The 21,635-nt window shown below is 41.6% G+C and overlaps 1 protein-coding gene across 2 annotated transcripts; it reads left to right on the top strand.

Moving 5' to 3' along the window:
• The first annotated feature begins 2,816 nt into the window (after positions 1-2,816).
• On the top strand, positions 2,817-19,408 carry klhl21 (kelch-like family member 21). Of its 2 annotated transcripts, none has more exons than XM_029722736.1 (5): positions 2,817-3,012; positions 10,315-11,439; positions 16,153-16,564; positions 16,822-16,894; positions 17,073-19,408. In XM_029722736.1, exons 2-5 carry the CDS (start codon positions 10,365-10,367, stop codon positions 17,397-17,399), a joined length of 1,887 nt encoding a protein of 628 aa, XP_029578596.1. In that variant the 5' UTR covers positions 2,817-3,012; positions 10,315-10,364; the 3' UTR covers positions 17,400-19,408. The 2 variants fall into 2 exon arrangements, with proteins under 2 accessions (XP_029578596.1, XP_029578597.1); XM_029722737.1 differs by lacking the exon at positions 2,817-3,012 and adding an exon at positions 9,927-10,149.
• Positions 19,409-21,635: the final 2,227 nt, after the last annotated feature.

Genomic DNA, 21,635 nt, shown 5'->3' with positions numbered 1-21,635 from the left:
CCAGTCTCCAGACCTTAATCCCATAGAAAATCTGTGGAGGGAGCTGAAGGTTCGAGTTGCCAAACGTCAGCCTCGAAACCTTAATGACTTGGAGAAGATCTGCAAAGAGGAGTGGGACAAAATCCCTCCTGAGATGTGTGTAAACTTGGTGGCCAACTACAAGAAACGTCTGACCTCTGTGATTGCCAACAAGGGTTTTGCCACCAAGTACTAACTCATGTTTTGCAGAGGGGTCAAATACTTATTTCCCTCATTAAAATGCAAATCATTTTATAAAATTTTTGACATGTGTTTTTCTGGATTTTTTTGTTGTTATTCTGTCTCTCACTGTTCATATAAACCTACCATTAAAATTATAGACTGATCATTTCTTTGTCAGTGGGCAAACGTACAAAATCAGCAGGGGATCAAATACTTTTTCCCCCCACTGTATACACTACAGTTCAAAAGTTTCGGGTCACTTAGAAATGTCCTTTTTTTTGAAAGAAAAGCAATATTTTGTCAATTGAAATATCATCAAATTGATCAGAAATAAAGTGTAGACATTGTTAATGTTGTATATGACTATTGCAGCTGGAAATGGCAGATTTTTTATGGAATATCTACATAGGCGTACAGAGGCCCATTATCAGCAACCATCATTCCTGTGTTCCAATGGCACGTTGTGTTAGCTAATCCAAGTTTATCATTTTAAAAGGCTAATTGATCATCGCTCAGTCTCTCATCCTCCTGGTTTTGACCCTGTCCTGTCTCTGAACCCGCCTGGCTGACCACTCTGCCTGAGCCTGCCTGCTGTCCTGTACCTTTGCCCCACTACTCTGGATTATTGACCCCTGCCTGCCTTGACCTGTCATTTGCCTGCAGCTATTGCTGTATTAAACATTGTTACTTCAACAGTCTGCATCTGGGTCTTACTTTCATACCTGATAGTAATTGATCAATGGGGCGGCAGCGTAGCATAGTGGTTAGAGTGTTGGACTAGTAACCGCAAGGTTGCAAGATCAAATCCCCGAGCTGACAAGGTACAAATCTGTCGTTCAGCCCCTGAACAAGGCAGTTAACCCACTGTTCCTAGGCTGTCATTGAAAATAAGAATTTATTCTTAACTGACTAGAAAACACTTTTGCAATTATGTTAGCACAGCTGAAAACTGTTGTTCTGATTAAAGAAGCAATAAAACTGGCCTTTAGACTAGTTGAGTATCTGGAGCATTAGAATTTGTGGGTTCGCAAAACACCAGTCTCAACAGTGAAGAGGCAAATCCAGGATGCTGGCCTTCTAGGCAGAGTTCCTCTGTCCAGTGTCTGTGTTCTTTTGCCCATCTTAATCTTTTATTTTTATTGGCCAGTCTGAGATATGGCTTTTTCTTTGCAAGTCTGCCTCGAAGGCCAGCATCCCGGAGTCGCCTCTTCACTGTTGACGTTGAGACTGGTGTTTTGCAGGTACTATTTAATGAAGCTGCCTGTTGAGGACTTGTGAAGTGTCTGTTTCTCAAACTAGACACTCTAATGTACTTGTCCTCTTGCTCAGTTGCGCCTCCCACTCCTCTTTCTATTCTGATTAGAGCCAGTTTGCACAGTTCTGTGAAGGGAGTAGTACACAGTGTTGTACGAGATCTTCAGTTTCTTGACAATTTCTCGCCCCCTTCCTTTCCAGAGGGAGGGGGGCACTTCTAATAAATAAAATGTACCTTTTATAACAAAAGCATAACTAAATGTTGACAATTCATGTGTGCAATATGGTTTAATTTGCAACAGAGTCTCTCAATTTAAATTTTAAAAAATAGCCCATAACTGCATGATGCAGATTCAAGCAACAGCATGAAGAAGACACCAAAAAAATGGATTGTTAAGGAGAAATATGGTGATAAAAAATATATATTTATCCAGTAGTGTTTAGGTTTTAGGTTCTTGCTACATTGTATGTAACCACATTGTAACAAGTTGTGAATGTCACACTGTGCCAACTACTGTATCCAATGAGGAGCATTTGGCACAGGGTCAGTGCACATTTTTGAAACTTGTTACGTCCATACCCTAAAACGTAACCCTACCCTGACCCTAAAAATAACCCTTACCTTAAACCTTTTTAAATGTTCGCTTCAAAGGGGTAGGAACTTTCAAAGGATCCCGGATAGCACAGGCCTTTGGCACAGTAGGTGGTGGCATGCACCCTAAACGTTTATTTTTGTGTGGACCGTCACTATACCGAAGAAGACGAAGAAGAAGAAGAAGAAGCACGTTTTGAGGCTGTACCAGAGAGGAAGAGTCGAAGCGAGAGGGATAACTGGCCCCAAAATGTATCATCTCCAGCAGGTGGCGGGTTTTCGTTTTTTTCACTCACCAAGCGAGGAGTTTTTGTGTGGTCAATCTGTGTCGAATTTGGTGAACGACACATGTAATGGTTTATTTTCTACGTGTGGCTTATTTGATCAAATATACGTTTCGTAATGATTAGGTTGTTACGAGTGTACTGATATAAGTAGGAGAGGTGACATCCCGGCCACTTTGAGAAAAAAATAACACTTTATTGGGGAGTTATGCCTGGTCGTCACTAGTTACCTTAGCCACAAGTCATCTTCCTAACATTTATCACGCTGCTGACCTTATGCCTAACCCTAACTTTCAATGAAGACGAAAAAGCACATTTATTTTTATTTTATTCATCTTTACGATAGAGCCGATTTTGACTTTGTGGCTTTGGTAACCAGTGGAAACAGTTGTACCTGTTGTTCACATGCTTCTGCCCTCTCATTGGCTAGAATGATCTTGCCTCCTGCCTCCTGCCTTCCATTTTTGAAGACATTTATTTTCATGGTTAGAGCGGCCACTAGAGTATCTGGGAAATATGGATAATCTGTGGCTGTCCCAATTCTTCACACGACGCGGGATCATGGCGCAGATAACTGGAGAAGAGAAGCAACATCAAAGTTTATTTTCAGATAGGAAACGTAAACACATGTAAATCTTTTAAAACTATAACCCATTCGTTGACTAGAATACGTTACATTTGGTAAGTGTATTTACTTAATGATTTATATATTTTATGTCTGCGAAGAAGGATTTGTTTTTCCACGATGGAAAGGAGACAGACCGTCGTGATTGGACAGTATACTGACATTAAATAATAATGGAGTTCTACATGATTTAGGAGGTGGTATATGCTGTTATATCGCATAAACAAAGACATGGGTAACTCGTAGGATACTTGTCAATCTTTAATAGTTTTCCTTGTTTATAATGAACAGAATCTAATGCGGATTAGGCCTACTCAGGGGCGACATGCACCCCCAAAATCGGAGGGGGCACAAAGTGAATGCCTGTGTGGTAGCCCCCGTCCATAAATTAGATAATTTTCCATTCAAACACCTGAAACAGCTTTTTCTTGCAATGTAGAGCAATAATCATTATGCCCAATTCTATGTCTGTATCCTCCTGACTGTTTTTTTTTTTTATTTTTTAAAGAAACTAAATATGCTTATCTGCATCTCTGCTAAAATCTGGGTAAAAAAGGAATTTCAGTGTTATTCAGTAACTTACAGGGTTCGCGTTAAAACAATTCTGCGTTTTTCACACAGAAAGAAATATAAAACACAAAATAAATATCTTATACAATATTCTTCTTATTGTAATTTCTGCTCAGCATCAGACTCATTTTGTGTTTCAGTTACACTTCTCCGCTCTGAGAATTCACCAACAGGCATTCTATCAGCAGACAGCGCTCTGATTGATGTGGAGCTACTTTTCTCTCAGTGTAGCCTTCATTTCTTTGGTAAAATGTAAGATTGATTTCAACCAAAACACTAGGAAATGTGGCTGGCTACATTCTTTCTATGATAAACATTAGAAATATGTGCAATGTTTTTGCGAAAGATACCTTGCTTTTTCATTGTAAGCTCATGTGTGGCTGCTAGTCAATAGCATTGCACTTCTGTTGTCATCTGATGAAAATGAAGCTATTTTCAGCCGAATGTGTTCTACTAATGTATTATCTGTGAATGAAAACTATAGTTGCACGCCCCTGATCACTATTGAAGCAAAAAAAATATACTTTTGACTTTCAATATAAAACACAGGAGAAATGGTTTAAAACACCATTTTTTTATTTTGAAGGTCTGAGTTTTGAAAATGCAACCCCTGCGTTTAGTTATTGCATACTTTTCTAAAGTCTACCAACCTTGCCAGCAGGCATGCCAGCTAAGATAGTTAGACAAGCTAGTTGCCTAAAGTTCAGCCTGTTACCATGGTTACGCCATGGATTTTCAGTCTGGCTGAAGTCGCCTTACAAAAGATGCTATAGTCTCTACAAGCCAGAATGTTGAATAACATTATTATTATTATTATTGGCAGTAGGAGGTGGAGATAGGGTATCCACAGGAAAGTGATGTTTACCCAACTTTTTGCGACGCCGGTAGGTTCTGTCGCTTGTATTTTCTATCTCTTGACGCATTGCACCTGGTGCACAATATTACAATATTAAACCAAGACGTTTTTCCGCCAACTTTAGCATCCCGCCAACTTTTTGTCAACTTTTCTTTATAAATGAAAGGTATTGCCGGAGACAAAGACTTTACTTTTATTTCCGCCAACCGATCTAGTCATGATTGTGGTAAAGTTCTGCCTACGGTTTAGTATGAAATGCAGCCTTAATGCTTAATTGGCATGCACTACGCTCTTAAGATCTTAATGGTTGCTAGGCATGTTACTTCATCCATCTCTTCGCATAGCCCACCACATGCACTGTTTTCTTAACCACAACTGGATGGATCCATAAATAATTACTGTGTGGAATAAATATCACTGAATTATGAAAATATTGGAATGAAGTAGGCTAATGCAATTGAAGGCATCAAATTGTTGCTTACTGAAACTCCCAAAGTCATCCAAATGTTATAATAGATTTGAAGCAACTCCCTACCTACTTGTGGTCAACTATTCCAGCACCGTTTCAGCTGCTTTGAGACAAGCATGTGAACTCGTCTTGATCAATCAATCAATGTCAGATTTTTATTTTCACTGAATCTCTGTTTGAATATTTGTTAGCTAGCATTGCTACAGCCATATTGTAGCCTAAGTTGAGGTGAGTGCTGCTCATGATCATCTTGTTTAGTTGGCTCATTTATTTGCACTGATCAACATTTAGCCAGCATGTTATGTAGCTTAACAAGTGGATTATTTTGCTCTTTACTTGCAGTAGTTTAGTAGCCTAGGCCTACTCCCGACCAAAAGACTGTTACTTGTATTAATCAATCCAATGTGATCTTGCCAAGTGGCTAGGAGCTAGTATTTCATAGAGAGAAAAAAAGTAATAATAAAGAAATGAATGTTTATTTTCTTTAACAGGACAAATCTGATTGGGCACGTGCCTCTGGGCCTACTGTCTGTACTGCTAGAAAGGGGAAAAAAATATTCATGCCGTGGGGTTTATGATATTGTAGTAATGTAGTCTTGATACATTTCTTTGTATCATAAATTGAAACACTTGCATGGATTTGGGTTGGTGAACTACATTGTAAACATTTTAAATATTTTTTTTAACATTTTAGTCATTTAACAGACACTCTTATCCAGAGCGACTTACAGTAGTGAATGCATACATTTCATGCATTTTTTTTGTACTGGCCCCCCGTGGGAATCGAACCCACAACCCTGGCGTTGCACACACCATGCTGGCATTGCAAACACCATGCTCTACCAACTGAGCCACAGGGGACCTACAGAGAGAGGTTCACTAAAGTCTGAACTGAAAGCAGGGAATTGGGGAACAGTTAGCTGTAGATATGGCTCTGACTAGGAACATTATTCTAATCCATCACCTGTACACTTACTTACACAATCTCACCACGCACACACCCACCACTTATGCCGCTGCCATACTATTTATTATTATTTATCCTGCTACCAGTCTCCTAATCCCTGCCTATATCTACCTCAATACTCTAGTATCCCTGCACATTGTAAATGTGGTACTGGCACGGACCCTGTATAAACTGTAGCTTGTCTCTTACTTCATGTGTTTCTTTTATTAATTCTATTTTGTTATTAGTTATACTTTTTTGATATTGAATACTGCACTGTTGGGTACGGCTTGCCAGTTAAGCATTTCACTGTACTTGTGCATGTGACAAATAGAACATGAACTTGAACTCACCTTTTATGGAAAAGTACTTTAAGGTTATAGGTTGGTGAGCAAAGACAATGTGCTATCAGTCAGCATACAAGGCTTTACCCTCCACCACTCCACCCAGTGTTACTCTTATCTAAGTAGCCCCACCACATTCAGGGCTCAAACTGTCCCTCTTCTCTCCAGATGGAATGTGAAAGTGCTTGACTGGGTTTGTTGCCTTTTTAAATCCAGGCTGCATGGGGATCGGCTGTGGAGAACGCGGAACTTTAGCTCGCTCCACTCTGTTGGTTCTCCGGGCCCCTAGTATGCAGGCCCTGCAGCATCTGTGTTGTCACGGACGTTTACCTACCAGGTGCAATATTAGCCTGGTCCCAGCTCGGTTAGTGCTGTCTTGCCAAACCATATGATGTGGCAATTAGAGAGCACTAACAGATCTGCGACCAGGCTTATATTGGCCTGCTGGTGGCTAGTACTTTTTCAAATGTATCCTGGGTTTCTAATCACTGTTCTTTATTTTTTTATATTATTTATAGCTCAGTTTAAGTGATGACTAGGCACTTTATGGAACCATGGTTTTGGTGTTGGTTTTGAACTGAGAGTAATTAGGTATAGGATTTTGCTTCTTTGGTGTTTACCAGGGCCTACCAGCAGGGGGCCAACAGAATATGTTGTTGTTTTGGCTGAGTAGTGAAGTAGGACCCACTGGAAGGAAACAGTTCAGTCTGGTTTTGATTTACCCTAACCATGTACACAGAATAGGCCAAGATTCCAAATAAACATTTCATAGCTGGATTTGAAGACTTTCTGAAACCACACTTCATAACATAATGACTCTTTTGGCTGTAGGCACACATTCATGGAGATCAATGTTCTTCTTTCCAGGATCACTGGGGAGGATTTTTGAAAAAACATTTTGTTTACGGTTTCACTCTGCAGCTTCAGGATGTGTGCCATATTATGTTTCTAGAAAAAGAACCTAAAGAAGACTTTCAGGCTGAAAGTGAGGCCTTGTTCTTCTATGTTCTTAACAAATTGTTTGTGACCATGTGGTCTGACATTTACCTCTTGGTATTTTGAACTGTCAACCCTACAGTCATTGGTGTCAACAAGTGTATTTAGAAGGAAATGGCACATAGCAATTCATCTATTACAACTATATTACCAAGCTTAGCTCATCAGCCATTCCCCATTTCCACCCAAGAAAAATAGTCCAGCAACTTATTAGATGACGACTGGCTTTTTATTGAGAACTATGACTGACCGTGTTGGTCCTATCTTAGGAAGTATGACCTCCTTGGTGAAACCCCCTAACTATAGAGCATGATTCAAGATCCTAGTTCCTGGGCCAGCCACACAGGCCACTACTGTTATGAAACGTGGTGAGGGTGGTGGCATGTATCATCCACGTTTGCCAATAAACATAAAATGCTTCCTGTGTGGGTTGGTGGGTAGGTTCTAGTCACATGGTGCCTGATGGTCACAATACTCTCTCTGTATTCCTCTCCTGGTCCTGACATACCAGCCAGTTAGTCCACCGACCTCTGCTCTTTCCTTCCACCCACCTCTGCTCTCTCCCTCGCTCTGAGTGAAGGCTATCGCTTTCACTCTGCTATTCTAGGTTGGTAAACAATACTCGTAAATTGCTTAATACCTGTCTCGGGTCTTTGGAAATCACTTACCTACTCTCTATGTTGTGTCCCACAGATATAGTACTAACATGTATGTTTGTCAAAAAACAGTGTTGTTCATGTACAGTTACAGAGTATCCAGCTAGCACATAACGTTCTGAGAACCATATCTTTCTTAGAGCTTGGTGAGAGCGTGGTTGTCCTATGTTTTATTTTGCATTCAACCTTCCCACAACTTTCTGGGAATGGTGCAAGATAGTTGCTTGGCTTTTGAACATTCTCAGCACATTTAAGGAATGTAAACAAAACAACTTTATTTTCTTGACATTTCATTACCAGACGAATTCCAGGGATAGAGAACAGAAAATCATAGGTTTGAATCTCACTGATACCGTGTCACAATCAAAAAAAGCTGTTCACATGATTAATGTCTAAGCAAATTCATTTCCATGTGTCCTACAGTATCTGTGCTTGAAGTTCAAAACAGTTAACCCAAACTAAGCAAGCAGTGTTTCTTAAAAGTCTTATTGAAACATGTTCTCAGAACATTATTGAATTACCTTCAAATAACCTATAATTTCTGTTCTCAGAACATTCAAAAAACCTCCAAGGAAAACGTTCAGGGAACCATAGTAAAACATTCTCAGAACCTCCATGCAAACTAAAAATGTACGTTCTCAGAACTGGCAAAATATTTACTTCCGTTCTCAGAATGTAAAAAAAAAAGTTCCGTTTTACTGGTCAGGAAACTTATGGCTTCGTTCCCAGAACCAACAAGAAACCGAAAATGTATGTTCCCACAACTTCCAAGGAAGCAAAGGTGCTAGCTGGGTAGGCTATCATACTTACTTGCACACCAAGATGAGGGTGAGAAGGAATAGTAGTGTGGATTTATATTGTCCAATTGAATGTACTATAATGTGATATGGCAAAATGCAATTTAATAAATGACCAGAAAGGCAGTTGCTGGCTTGTATAATAATGCAGTACTATAGGAGTTATAGCCTAACACATTGACTTCATAGACGTATGTAGAATTGGTGAACCAGATCCTAGTACAGTACAAGGAAATGCAATTATCCCTTTCAACCTGAAACAATCACTTACCCAGAAGTATTAAAGAGCAGAGCAGACTCTAGAGCAGGTTTCAGACCTCTGTAGAGTATGCTAACCTTTAGGGGGCCCACTCTGTCCTTGGGGGGAGTTGGTTTCATTGCTCACCGACTGACGGTTGGCTGCATTGTTGAATCCTGGTGTGGAATGTGAGCTGTGTGCTCCACTGAGGTTCTACACTCTGCATCTTTTGTTTTTTTTGTGCCATGGAAGGCCTTTATGAAGCTCGTCTCTGTAAAGACCTGTGTATTTTAAGTAGACATGATTTTCCTGTAATCCCACCTGGAATCATGTTGGATACTAATAGCCATGAATCCATCCCAAAGGTTTTACTGAACCTTCTGATGACTGGTTGTTGTTGAAGCTCCCCAATGACATAACATGTAGAATAGCATTGATGATGAGTTCACTTCCGTGTCGATGTTCAATATGAATTGTACAATTTGACCTGATAATCGTCTTACAAATAGGCTAAGTCTAGAAGATTACAGATTAGCAAGAAATAACTTTCCAGTGAGTGTGTGAATCTTGTGACTCAGTTTTAAACCAGCTCCTAAAACGTTGTAACATTTTCTTTTGAGACTCCCTCCTTGTCATGGATGTTTTCCATTAGAGCAGACTTGTTATAACTTTTCGGTACGAAACCAGGGAGCTCTCCTTATGTTGTGGCATGCTAGGTGATTAATAGTTTTACAACAGTTTTCAGAGAACTGTGAGACTTTCTTTTTGTCAAGTAGGTATTTATTGTGTTTGGCCTGGTTAGAACACATGGTTGCTTTTGTCTGTCCGGTGTTTTTAACAAGATGATTTGTGGGTATTATGACAGGGAGTGCAATGTTTGGGTCTGAGGGTGACTGTCAGCAGGCCAGTGGCAGGCTGGCTGGCTTGCAGGCTGGCTCTAGTTTGACACTAACTTCGGGGGGGCTGATAGGAGGACGTATGTTAGGCAGACAGAGATATGGGAGTTGAGGTAATCCACAACGTATTAGGCGTACTCCACACACACACACCCCTCCCCACACAGTGGAAATGGACACTGCCTGTCGGTGTATTTATAGACCCAGAGCTCTCTTTCTTAAACACGGACAGGGAGCTGCTCATAGTCACTGGAGCTGTCCAAATTGCAGTGGTACCTTCTAGAACACAGGCAACTGATTTTTTCACTGTGTTGTTTTCCTGTTTTAATTTGCCCAGTAGGTCTCATCAGGCAGGGGGATCCTCATCGTTGGTTTTACTGTAATTTAGCTAGTTGTTATTTGTGTTGAAAATACCACCGGTTTCTGTAAGTAGCCTGCCTTGCTAACTCTGTTGAATTCTTAGTGTTGCTTATTTATTTAATGTGTTTTTGGTTTGTAGGATATGTATTAAGAGTATGGTACAGTGAGTGAATCTGAACCCGTTAAGAAGTGATTGTAAGAGAAATGATAATGCTGTTTCTGTTTTTCAGATTAACCCAGTCTTCTGAGTACAACCTCTTTGAGATATCCAAACAGAGAGATGGAGGGAGGAGTGATGAACAGAGGGGAGTTAGAGGGAGGAGTGATATCTGAGAAGCCAGTGATCCAGACGCAGCCGTCCACGCTGCCCTTCTTCGACACGGCCCATGCCTTCAACCTTCTCCGGGGGATCCACGAGCTCCGTGCCGAACGCAAGTTCTTCGACATCACTCTGTGCGCCGAGGGCCAGGAGTTCCACTGCCACCGCACCGTGTTGGCCGCAGCCAGCACCTACTTCAGGGCCATGTTCGCCGGGACATTGAGAGAGAGCGCCATGGACCGTGTGGTCCTTCACGAGGTGTCTGCTGAACTGCTGGGCCTGCTGGTGGACTTCTGTTATACAGGCCGAGTCACAGTCACCCAGGATAATGTAGATCTTCTGCTGAAGACTGCTGACCTGTTCCAGTTCCCCTCGGTCAAAGAGGCCTGCTGTGCCTTCCTTGAGCAGAGGTTAGACGTCTCCAACTGCCTGGAGATCCAGGACTTTGCCGAGGCCTACGCTTGCCGTGATCTAGCCGTCAGCGCACGCCGCTTTGTCCTCAAGAACATTGTGGATCTGGCCAAAGGCAAGGACTTTGAGCGGTTGCCCTGGAAACGTTTGCTGGAGTTTGTGTCGGACGACGCACTGTGTGTGGACAAGGAGGAGACGGCCTATCAGATTGCGGTGCGCTGGCTCAAAGCAGACCTACAGAGGCGGCTCCACTACTGGCCCGAGCTGCTGCAGCAGGTCAGACTACCCTTCGTGCGCCGGTTCTATCTACTCGCCCACGTGGAGAGCGACCCACTGGTCTACCTATCCCCCTCCTGCCTGAGAATGGTGAGTGAGGCCCGGAGCTTCCAGTCGTGTGAGTACGACCGCCACGACAGACCCTGCCAACGCATGCGGCCACGGCCCTCAACCGGACTGGCGGAGATCCTGGTTGTGGTGGGAGGCTGTGACCAGGACTGCGATGAGCTGGTCACTGTGGACTGTTACAACCCTCAGACTGGACAGTGGCGCTATCTGGCTGAGTTCCCTGATCACCTGGGAGGGGGCTACAGTATAGCTGCCCTGGGCAACGATATGTATGTCACAGGTAAGTTGACAATGTCCTGACATACTGTACACTTGCCCACACTATTTAAGTTTTGGTAACACTTATCATTAAGGTGTACTTTATAATGGATTTATGATGGTATTAAGTAGTTTCACATGTGACAAAGTATAAAAGGTATTGGAGTTTGATTTTACTGGATATAGCAGCATATCATCTTTCTTTTAAGATTTAACACAGGCTATATGTTTAAACACATTATTGTATCCAGCTATAATCTACATTGAGTTTAACTTTACAATGGACTGCAGTGTACGTATGTGGTTACAGTTGCTGTGTGGTGTCTTAGTCACTCTGTTACCAGAATGCTCTGCAGCTTTCCAGCCATTTTGCATCTTGTGAAATAGCAGGCAGGCAGTGTGAGTATAAATAAACCACAGCAGCTAGCTACTCTTGCTATATGTGAGAGAGAAGAGAATTGTGGTGAGTTAGCTAGGCGGGAGGGATATGGTGTCCTGCTAAGACTGCAGCAGTGGTCCATGGGCTCATCACTGAGAGACAGACCTGGATACACATCAAATATTTATATATACACTAGATGACTGACACTGTTTAGAGCCACTGTTCCTCCATCTTGGCACTCCCCCACTGTTGTAAAAAGTATTTTGGAAGATATAGGAATGCAGTTATTAATGTCTACATTTGTTTTTCCACGTTTATACTATTACAGACACCTTAATGCATAGTTTAGAAATTATACTGAACATAAATATAAACGCAACATGCAACAATTCCAACGATTTAACTGAGTTACAGTTCATAAGGAAATCAGTTAATTGAAATAAATTAATTAGGCCCTAGTCTATGGATTTCACGACTGGGCAGGGGCGCAGCCATGGGTAGGCCTGGCTCTCAAGTGGGGCTGGGCCTGATAGCCAGGCCCAGCCTATCAGAATGAGTTTTTCCACACAAAAGAGCTTTATTACAGACAGAAATACTCCTCCACAAAACACCAGTCTCAACGTCGACAGTGAAGAGGCGACTCCAGGATGCTGGCCTTCTAGGCAGAGTTGCAAAGAAAGCCATATCTCAGACTGGCCAATAAAAAAATTAAGATGGGCAAAATAACACAGATGCCTAGAAGGCCAGCATCCTGGAGTCGCTTCTTCACTGTTGATGTTGAGACTGGTGTTTTGCGGGTACTATTTAATGAAGCTGCCAGTTGAGGACTTCTGAGGCGTCTGTTTTTCAAACTAGACACTCTAATGTACTTATCCTCTTGCTCAGTTGTGCACCAGGGCCTCCCACTCCATTTTCTATTCTAGTTAGAGACAGTTTGCTCTGATCTGTGAAGGGAGTAGTACGAGATCTTCTGTTTCTTGGCAATTTCTCGCATGGAATAGCCTTCATTTCTCAGAACAAGAATAGACTGACGAGTTTCAGAAGAAAGTTCTTTGTTTCTGGCCATGTTTGAGCCTGTAATCGAACCCACGAATGCTGATGTTCCAGATACTCAACTATTCTGAAGAAGGCCAGTTTTATTGCTTCTTTAATCAGAACAACAGTTTTCAGCTGTGCTAACACAATTGCAAAAGTGTTTTCTAATGATCAATTAGCCTTTTAAAATGATAAACTTGGATTAGCTAACACAACGTGCCATTGGAACACAGGAGTGATGGTTGCTGATAATGGGCCTATGTACGCCTATATTCCATTTCAAAATCAGTTGTTTCCAGCTACAATAGTCATTTACAACATTTAAATGTCTACACTGTATTTCTGATCAATTTGATATTATTTTAATGGACAAAAAGTGTTTTTCTTAAAAAAAAAAAGACATTTCTAAGTGACCCCAAACTTTTGAATGGTAGTGTACATCATTGGTTCAAATACAATTTGAAATCTGTATTATACTTTGAGTATGTATTTGAAGCTGCCTGTAGTGCTAGACATGCAGGGTTTACCATTTTGGGACTATTGTTTTGTTAAGCCAGACAAGCTCAATCAAGCACAGATAACATATTGGAAGTGATTTTAAATAGTAGGCTACTTAAACCCAGGTCTAAATGAGGGGCAATCATCATTACGGCGTGGCCTTCAGGTTCAGGAGAAGACAGTGTTTCCACTGAGAACATCCCAGGCCCTCGAACACTGCCTGTAATTCTGGTCAGTGATAGGGGTCATAAATCATTAGCAGTGCTCTCATATGTACCATCGCTGGCAGCAGGATCAGAAGGAGCAAATGGCTGCAGCACAGGACACATGATTGGGGAATGGGCTGGTTTTATGAAAGGTGTCTTCATGCTGACAGGTTGATTTAGTAGGGTACCTTTGATTCAACGTCCTTGTGGCAATATTGTCATTACATCTATACGGACACAGAATGTGAGTACAGCACATGGCCAGGAAACTGAAAGAAGATATTGCATTTGATTAAAGTATTGAAAGTGTATATCCCCATTTAGCTGTTGCGAAAGCAGCAGCTGCTCTTCCTGGGGTCCACATGAAACATGACATAATACAGAACTTTAATAGACAAGAACAGCTCAAGGACAGAACTACATCAATTTTTAATAAGTCACACGTAGCCTACATATCAATACATAGACACAAACTATCTAGGTCAAATTGTTGTGCCATGTGGTGTTGCATTATCTGTTTTTTGAAACCAGGTTTGCTTTCATTTGGAAAATGAGATGGAACGGAGTTTCATGCAATAATGGCTCTGTATAATACTGTACGCTTTCTTGACTATGTTCTGGATTTGTGGAAAGACCCCTGGTGGGATGTCTGGTGGGCTCGTAGCATTATTCTGTTTCCAAGTTATTCATCATGTAAAAAAACTGCAAATATTGTGGAGGGCCACTTCCACATAAAGCTGATACCCAGATCTCATGTCAGGTTGACCTCTTGGGGATTTCCTCTCTGCTCGAACAGCAAAGGGTTTTCAATAAGCACCACATTGCATTCGGAAAGTATTCCGACCCCATTACTTTTTCCACATTTTGTTACGTTACAGCCTTATTCAAAAATTGATGAAATTGTTTTTCTCATCAATCTACACACAATACCCCATAATGACGATGCAAAGACTTGACATTTTTGCAAATGTATATTTAAAAAAAATGAAATATGACATTTACATAAGTCATCAGACCCTTTACTCAGTACTTTGTTAAAGCGCCTTTGGCAGCAATTACAGCTTCAAGTCTGCTTGGGTATGATGTTACAAGCTTGGCATACCTGTATTTGGGGAGTTTCTCACATTCTTCTCAGCAGATTCTCTCAAGCTCTGTCAGGTTGGATGGGGAGCGTCGCTGCACAGCTATTTTCAGGTCTCTCCAGAGATGTTTGATCGGGTTCAAGTCCGGGCTCTGGCTGGGCCACTCAAGGACATTCAGAGACTTGTCCCGAAGCCATTCATGTGTTGTCTTGGCTGTGTGCTTAGGGTCATTGTCCTGTTGGAAGGTGAACCCTCGCCCCAGTCTGAGGTCCTGAGCACACTGGAGCAGGTTTTCATCAAGGATCTCTCTCTGTACTTTGCTCCGTTCATCTTTCCCCTAGTCTCCCAGTCCCTGCCGCTGAAAAACATCCACACAGCATGATGATGCTGCCACCACCATGCTTCACCGTAATGATGGTGTCACGTAGTGACATGACATTTGGCATTCAGGCCAAAGGGTCAATCTTGGTTTCATCAGACCAGAGAATCTTGTTTCTCATAGTCTGAGAGTCTTTAGGTGCCTTTTGGCAAACTCCAAGCGGGCTGTCATGTGCCTTTTTACTATGGAGTGGCTTCCATAAAAGCCTGACTGGTAGAGTGCTGCAGAGATGGTTGTCCTTCTAGAAGGTTCTCTCATCTCCACAGAGGAACTCTGGAGCTCTGTCAGAGTGACTATCGGGTTCTTGTTCACCTCCCTGACCAAGGCTCTTCTCCCCCGATTGCTCAGTTTGGCTGGGCAGCCAGCTCTAGGAAGAGTTTTGATGATTCCAAACTTCTTCCATTTAAGAATGATGGTGCAGAATTGTTTTGGTACCCTTCCCCAGATCTGTGCCTCGACACTCCTGTCTAGGAGCTCTACGGACAATTCCATCGACCTCATGGCTTGGTTTTTGTTCTGACATGCACTGTTAACTCTTGGACCTTTTATATAGAGGTGTATGCCTTTCCAAATCATGTCCAATCAATTGAATTTACCACAGGTGGACTCTAATCAAGTTGTAGAAACATCTCAAGGATGATCAAGGATTAGCCTTCCCTGTAGCTCAGTTGGTAGAGCATGGTGTTTGCAACACCAGGGTTGTGGGTTCGATTCCCACGGGGGGCCAGCACAGGAAAAAAAAAATGTATGAAATGTATGCATTCACTACTGTAAGTTGCTCTGGATAAGAGCGTCTGCTAAATGACTAAATGTAAATGATCAATGGAAACCGGATGCACCTGAGCTCAATTTCGAGTCTCATAGCAAAGTGTCTAAATACTTTACTGAATACATAAGTTATTTATTTATTTATTTTTGCAAACATTTCTAAAGACTTGTTTTCACTTTGTCATCATGGGGTATTGTGTGTAGATTGAGGAAAATTTTTTATTTAATTCATTTTAGCACAAGGCTGTAACGTAACAAAATATGGAAAAAATCAAGGGGTCTTAGTACATTCCAAATGCACTGTAGCTACTTGACTGCATATGAGGAACAGGATGTATTTTTGTGGATCTCTTCCATCTCTGACACCCTTCTCTCCTGTCCTTAGGAGGATCTGATGGTTCACGACTCTACGACGGCGTGTGGCGCTACAACTCCAGCGTCAATGAGTGGACCGAGGTGTCGCCCATGCTGAAAGCCCGGGAGTACCACAGTTCCTGTGTCCTCAAGGGCCAGCTGTACGTGGTGGCGCCAGACAGCACGGAGCGCTACGACCATGCGCTGGACTGCTGGGAGGCCCTGCCCCCCATGCTGCACGCCATGGACAACTGTTCCACCACCACCTGCAGGGGGCGCCTTTACGCCATTGGCTCCATGACCACCACGGGGGAGGATAACATGGCCATCCAGTGCTATGATTCGGAAGCCAATCGATGGACCCTAGTCAACTGTGGCGAGCTGCCGCCATGGTCCTTCGCTCCCAAAACGGTCACTCTCAATGGGCTCATATACTTTGTCAGGTGAGGAGAATATGGACAGGAATGTGCGACTGTATAAAAAAAAAAAACGTTTTTAATCTCAATGGGATCAACTTTATAACAGTTGGATGAGATTTCTTTTAAATAACTCTACATAATGTGGTATTACATACAGGTCAATTATTCTGTTCTAATGTTAAAAAAAACTGCCTATCATCAGCAAACAGACAAAAGGAGGATGAATGGTATATGATTTTGGCTAGGCGTGACATTTCTCACTGTAGATTCTTGCGTTCTAGGGATGACTCGGCAGAGGTCGACGTCTATAACCCTCAGAAGAATGGATGGGACAAGATCAGCCCCATGACACAGGTATGTGACACACTCGAGGTGTTAAGTCTTATGGCTTGACCCACTTTTTACATCAGCCTTGACAATAGTATTTCTTATCAAAATATGTAATGCATGTGTATCTGTAATTGCAGACTACACAAGTTTTGTTTTAAGATTGGCGTATTCTCAACTGATAATCACATTTTTTCTCCTTCAGGTCCATGTAGGAGGCAGTGTGGCAGCGCTGGGCGGTCGTCTCTTCGTGTCTGGTGGCTATGACAACACGTTTGAGCTGTCTGACGTGGTGGAAGCTTACGACCCCTCAACCCGTACCTGGACCCCCACGGGCCGCCTGCCCCAGCCCACCTTCTGGCATGGTAGCGTCAGTATCTTCCGCCAGTTCATGCCCGCCGTATCCAACACTTTCGAACCCATCGACCTGCCCGAGGCCAACTCCATCCACCTGCACCGACACCACCGCAATCAGGCCCTGCACAACCACAACCTCAATCTCAACCAGAACCACGACGTCAACCCAGTGTAACACACTACATGGACTAATGGTTCAGGGGATATCATCCTGACTGTTTCAGCCATTAGTGCCATTTTAGGTTTACTGTGAAAACATACACCTCATTATGATACTACAGACAGACGGTAGAAAAACGTTATAGTGCACTCTGCTTATAGTGAATGCGGTTATAGTGATTAACTGCTTATAATGATCAAATGCATAGATGCATGGATGAGATCACTATAGGACTGTCATTACATTACACTGTGCCCCTTCTGTGACAGAGCATGTGTGCAGTTGTGTCATCCCCATGTTATTTACTTGCCTGCCACTCTGTCAAAACTCACGATCAGTTTGCCTATTATTGACTGGACTAATAGACTGGCTGGGTATGAAGGTCTCATGTTGGGGAAAGCACAAGCTGCCCATACATGGGCATCTAGGGCAGGCAGTAGTAGTGTTTCGTCTTGATTACGGTTATATCATTTTCTTTTTACATAATCAAGTAACTATGGAGCTGTTTTCCACTTTTCGGTTGTTTAAAGTGAGAGCCAACATCATCCTTCAGAATCAATAGCATGAGCCCATACATTCCAAAAGCCAACACAACCACAAAAAGGTTTTTGAGCACTAAACCAGATTTGATAACCGTTGAGAGATGTATCTGGAGATTTGTCCAGAGCTATACTGCTAGGAACCTGTTATGGAACCATAGGGTGGAATCAGAACATGGTTGCATATGATGCGACTGGGCTGATGGATTCCGTAGATGAGTTCTCATTCTATTTCTATATCCCTGTTTTATACCTGGTGCTAACATGGGTCCTTTGTCCTGATCTTGTCTACATTCTGATTGTGCAAACATTTCATGAAACATGTCTACACATGGTATTAAAATGTCTGTTATTCGTCCAGGGCAGCAGGTAGCCTAGAGGTTAAGAGCATTGGGCCAGTAACTGAAAGGTCACTTTTTCAAATCCCTGAGCTGGCAAAGTGGAAAAATCTGCTTTTCTGCCCTTGAGCAAGGCACCAACAATAACAACTGCTCCCCAGGCGCCTTGAACGTTAAGGCAGCTCCTCTCTGATTCAGAGGAGTTGGGTTAAATGCGTACGACACATTTCGGTTGAATGCATTCAGTTGTGCGACTGACTAGGTGTCACCTTTCCCACTGTGTCGGCATTGTGACCAGATTTCCTGGTCCCTTCCTTTTTATACAAATTATTTCATAGCTATTCTTTCAAAATAATATTGATTTATTGTAAGACATGTTGATCTAATCAGTTAATGGTCCCACCTGTCAATGATTTTAGAGGGCGGAATAATTATTATATAAATGGTTTCTCTGTCCAGATCTGTCTAGACTTGTAAGATATCCAGACACAATGCGTGTCTGACTACATCTGGAGGTAGGCAGGATGATCAGATCACAATGTGTCTTTTGATTATCTACACCTGTCTAAAAATGTGGGCACAATCAGAATGTGGACAAGATCAGGACAAAGGATGCAGGTATAAATGGGGCTAATGACAATATTTTATCAGATGCTGATCACCATTTTCCTCTCCCTCATCCGGACTGTGTTTCAGATTTTGTTGGCATGAATACCAATCTAGCCTGCATGAATTACTGGTCATATATTTTCTTTGAAGATTGCCTTCATTATAGATGCTTTATTTTATTAGAATGGTTTAATTTTATTTATGAAAATGTATATGTTTTTGTAGTGTTATTTCTGATTATGTTACAGTTTTTTCTATTGCAACAGGAGGCACAGGTACATATGAAAATAGATCATGGTAAAACAACCACTGTCAACTGGAAGTAATAACACATTCTCAGCTTATTTCTGTAACATTGTTTGACTAAAGTCATTTTTAGTATTGTTTACTTACATTAATGCTATTCTGTTTTTTTGTGTTTTCTTAGTTTTCATACAAGTTGTTTGTGTTCAAACATTTTGGGGTTGGTATACTGTAGTGATGATGTCCTTACAGTGAGTGTTATCACAATAAAACTGCAGGCAGGACTGTTACTTCATTCTGTTTACCGCTTGACTTGATGATGCAAGACAATCCCATTCATTTACATTCACTTCTCACAAACTGACCTATTGGCTTGATTTGTCTCATCACTGATGTAGTGTAAAAACAAACTTAATAAAAACCTTAAAATACATAACCTTTTATTTATCAAGGTGAGACAAGAACAAATTCTAATTTACAATGATGGCCTGGCCAGTGACGACTGGAAGCAGCCTAAGACGAGTTGTAGTTCATTGTCAGACCCCATGCACAGGCAAGATAAATATGAAGTCCACAGAGTAGGGAAATGTCTTGAGGGGTTTCATAGTCTACTGGGCTGAGTAGGAGGCTTCCACTGGGTGAGGTCCTTCTGTACAGTGCAACTCTCCAAGTGTGCCATTCATTTAGACAAACATGGCTACTACAATACCCACTGTGCCGGGCACACCACGGCATTTCAACGCAGATAATTGTATAATTGGTTGATAACGTTGATCAATGACATTACAACCTATATTCACCCAGTCTGAAAGACAGCCAAAAGTTAGTTGGAATTTCCAATGTATTATCACTATGCTTTCAACCATCTATAAGCACCACCAAATTCCAATGGAAAAACAATGTCTGATTTTTAGTTTAGCTGTCACCCAAATGTCCATCACTATGCTTTCAACCATTTAAAAGCACATGTCAGATTTTCTGTTTATTTATACAACAGATTGGGTTATCATCTAATAGCAGAACCAAATGACCTAGATTGCAGTTGAGATTACATTAAAAGTACATGGCGCAAGTGATCAATGCTGTTCAAGATTCTGGCAGATTATTACAGCAATTGTGAACATCCCCACAGACCCGTGACTGGCCTATGCATGCTACAGGTAACTAACAAAATAAACACCAACATAAAGTGTCTTAATAGGGAGTTGGGACACCACAAGCCAGAACAGCTTCAAGGCATCTTGGCAGAGATTCTACAAGTGTCTGGAACTCTATTGGAGGGATGTGACACCATTATTCCCTGAAAATTCCATAATTTGGTGTTTTGTTCATGGTGGTGGAAAACCCTTTTTCAGGCGCCGATTCAGAATCTCCCATAATTAATCAATTGGGTTGAGATCTGGTGACTGAGACGCCCGTGGCATATGGTTTACATAGTTTTCATGCTCATCAAACTGGTCAGTGACCACTTGTGCCCTGTGGATGGTGCCATTGTCCTTCTATGGGGGCATAGCCATGGGAGCCAAAATAATAGCCTGCCCAGCATTTTTATACATGACTCTAAGCATGATGGCATGTTAATTGCTTAATTAACTCAGGAAGCACACGTACCTTCATTAACTCAAGTGTTTCCATTAGTTTGGCAGTTATCTGCATCATGAAAATGCATGCTTTATATGATTACATAAGAAGAAATGTAAAGTTACACTAACCTCAAAATGTGGCCATGGATGTGTTACTAATTTGAATGTTACATTATTTTGTAAAATGTTCTTAACTTTAGGCTATTTACTGTATTAGAAAAGTGATATTGAATTGTGTTTGGTTGAAAATGCAACAAAATGTCAACATTTGAAGGAGATTTATCTTCTGCTTGGATAGTTCCATCTGTGCTGACTTAGTCTGGCATTAATTCCAGTTTGTCTACAAATTAATTAATGACTTCGATAGCAACAGTGAATCTATTTAGATCTCTTAACAATCATTCTCTAGATAGCGCATTGGTAATAGTCAGTGACAGATATCATAGCTAAGCAGGGCTAGGCTTGGTTAAAACCCTGGATGGGAGACTAAAGGGTAACTAGTGCAGGGGTCCTCAAACTTTTGGGCTTGGTGGGCCAAAGTATAATCTGAATGGTGGGCTGAACAAATAGACATAATTTATTTAGAAATATAACAATTTAAACAATCGCTTTTTAGGGTCTTAAAACAATTGCTTTTTTGTAATCATATAAATACATTTCAAACATTAACCAAATTGTAGCCATATAACTTGACACCTAACAACACATTCTGATTGCCAGCATTAAACATGTATTACTTTCTATGTTCATAACGCTAATAACTTGGAAATGTGCAGGGCCCTAGCATTTTGGGGGCCCCAAGAAAGATTTTTACCCATCTCAAAGGCAAAACATTTTAGTGGCCACCCTCTTGGCGTGCAGAGAGAAAAATGTGCTACTTTAAAGTTAATGTCCTGCAATTCGACACATTTTCCTTGGGGCGTGGAGAAAATGTTGCAG

The sequence above is a fragment of the Salmo trutta genome, chromosome 30, assembly GCF_901001165.1.
Source record: "Salmo trutta chromosome 30, fSalTru1.1, whole genome shotgun sequence".
NCBI lineage: Eukaryota > Metazoa > Chordata > Actinopteri > Salmoniformes > Salmonidae > Salmo > Salmo trutta.
This window is presented reverse-complemented; position numbering and strand designations above follow the sequence as displayed.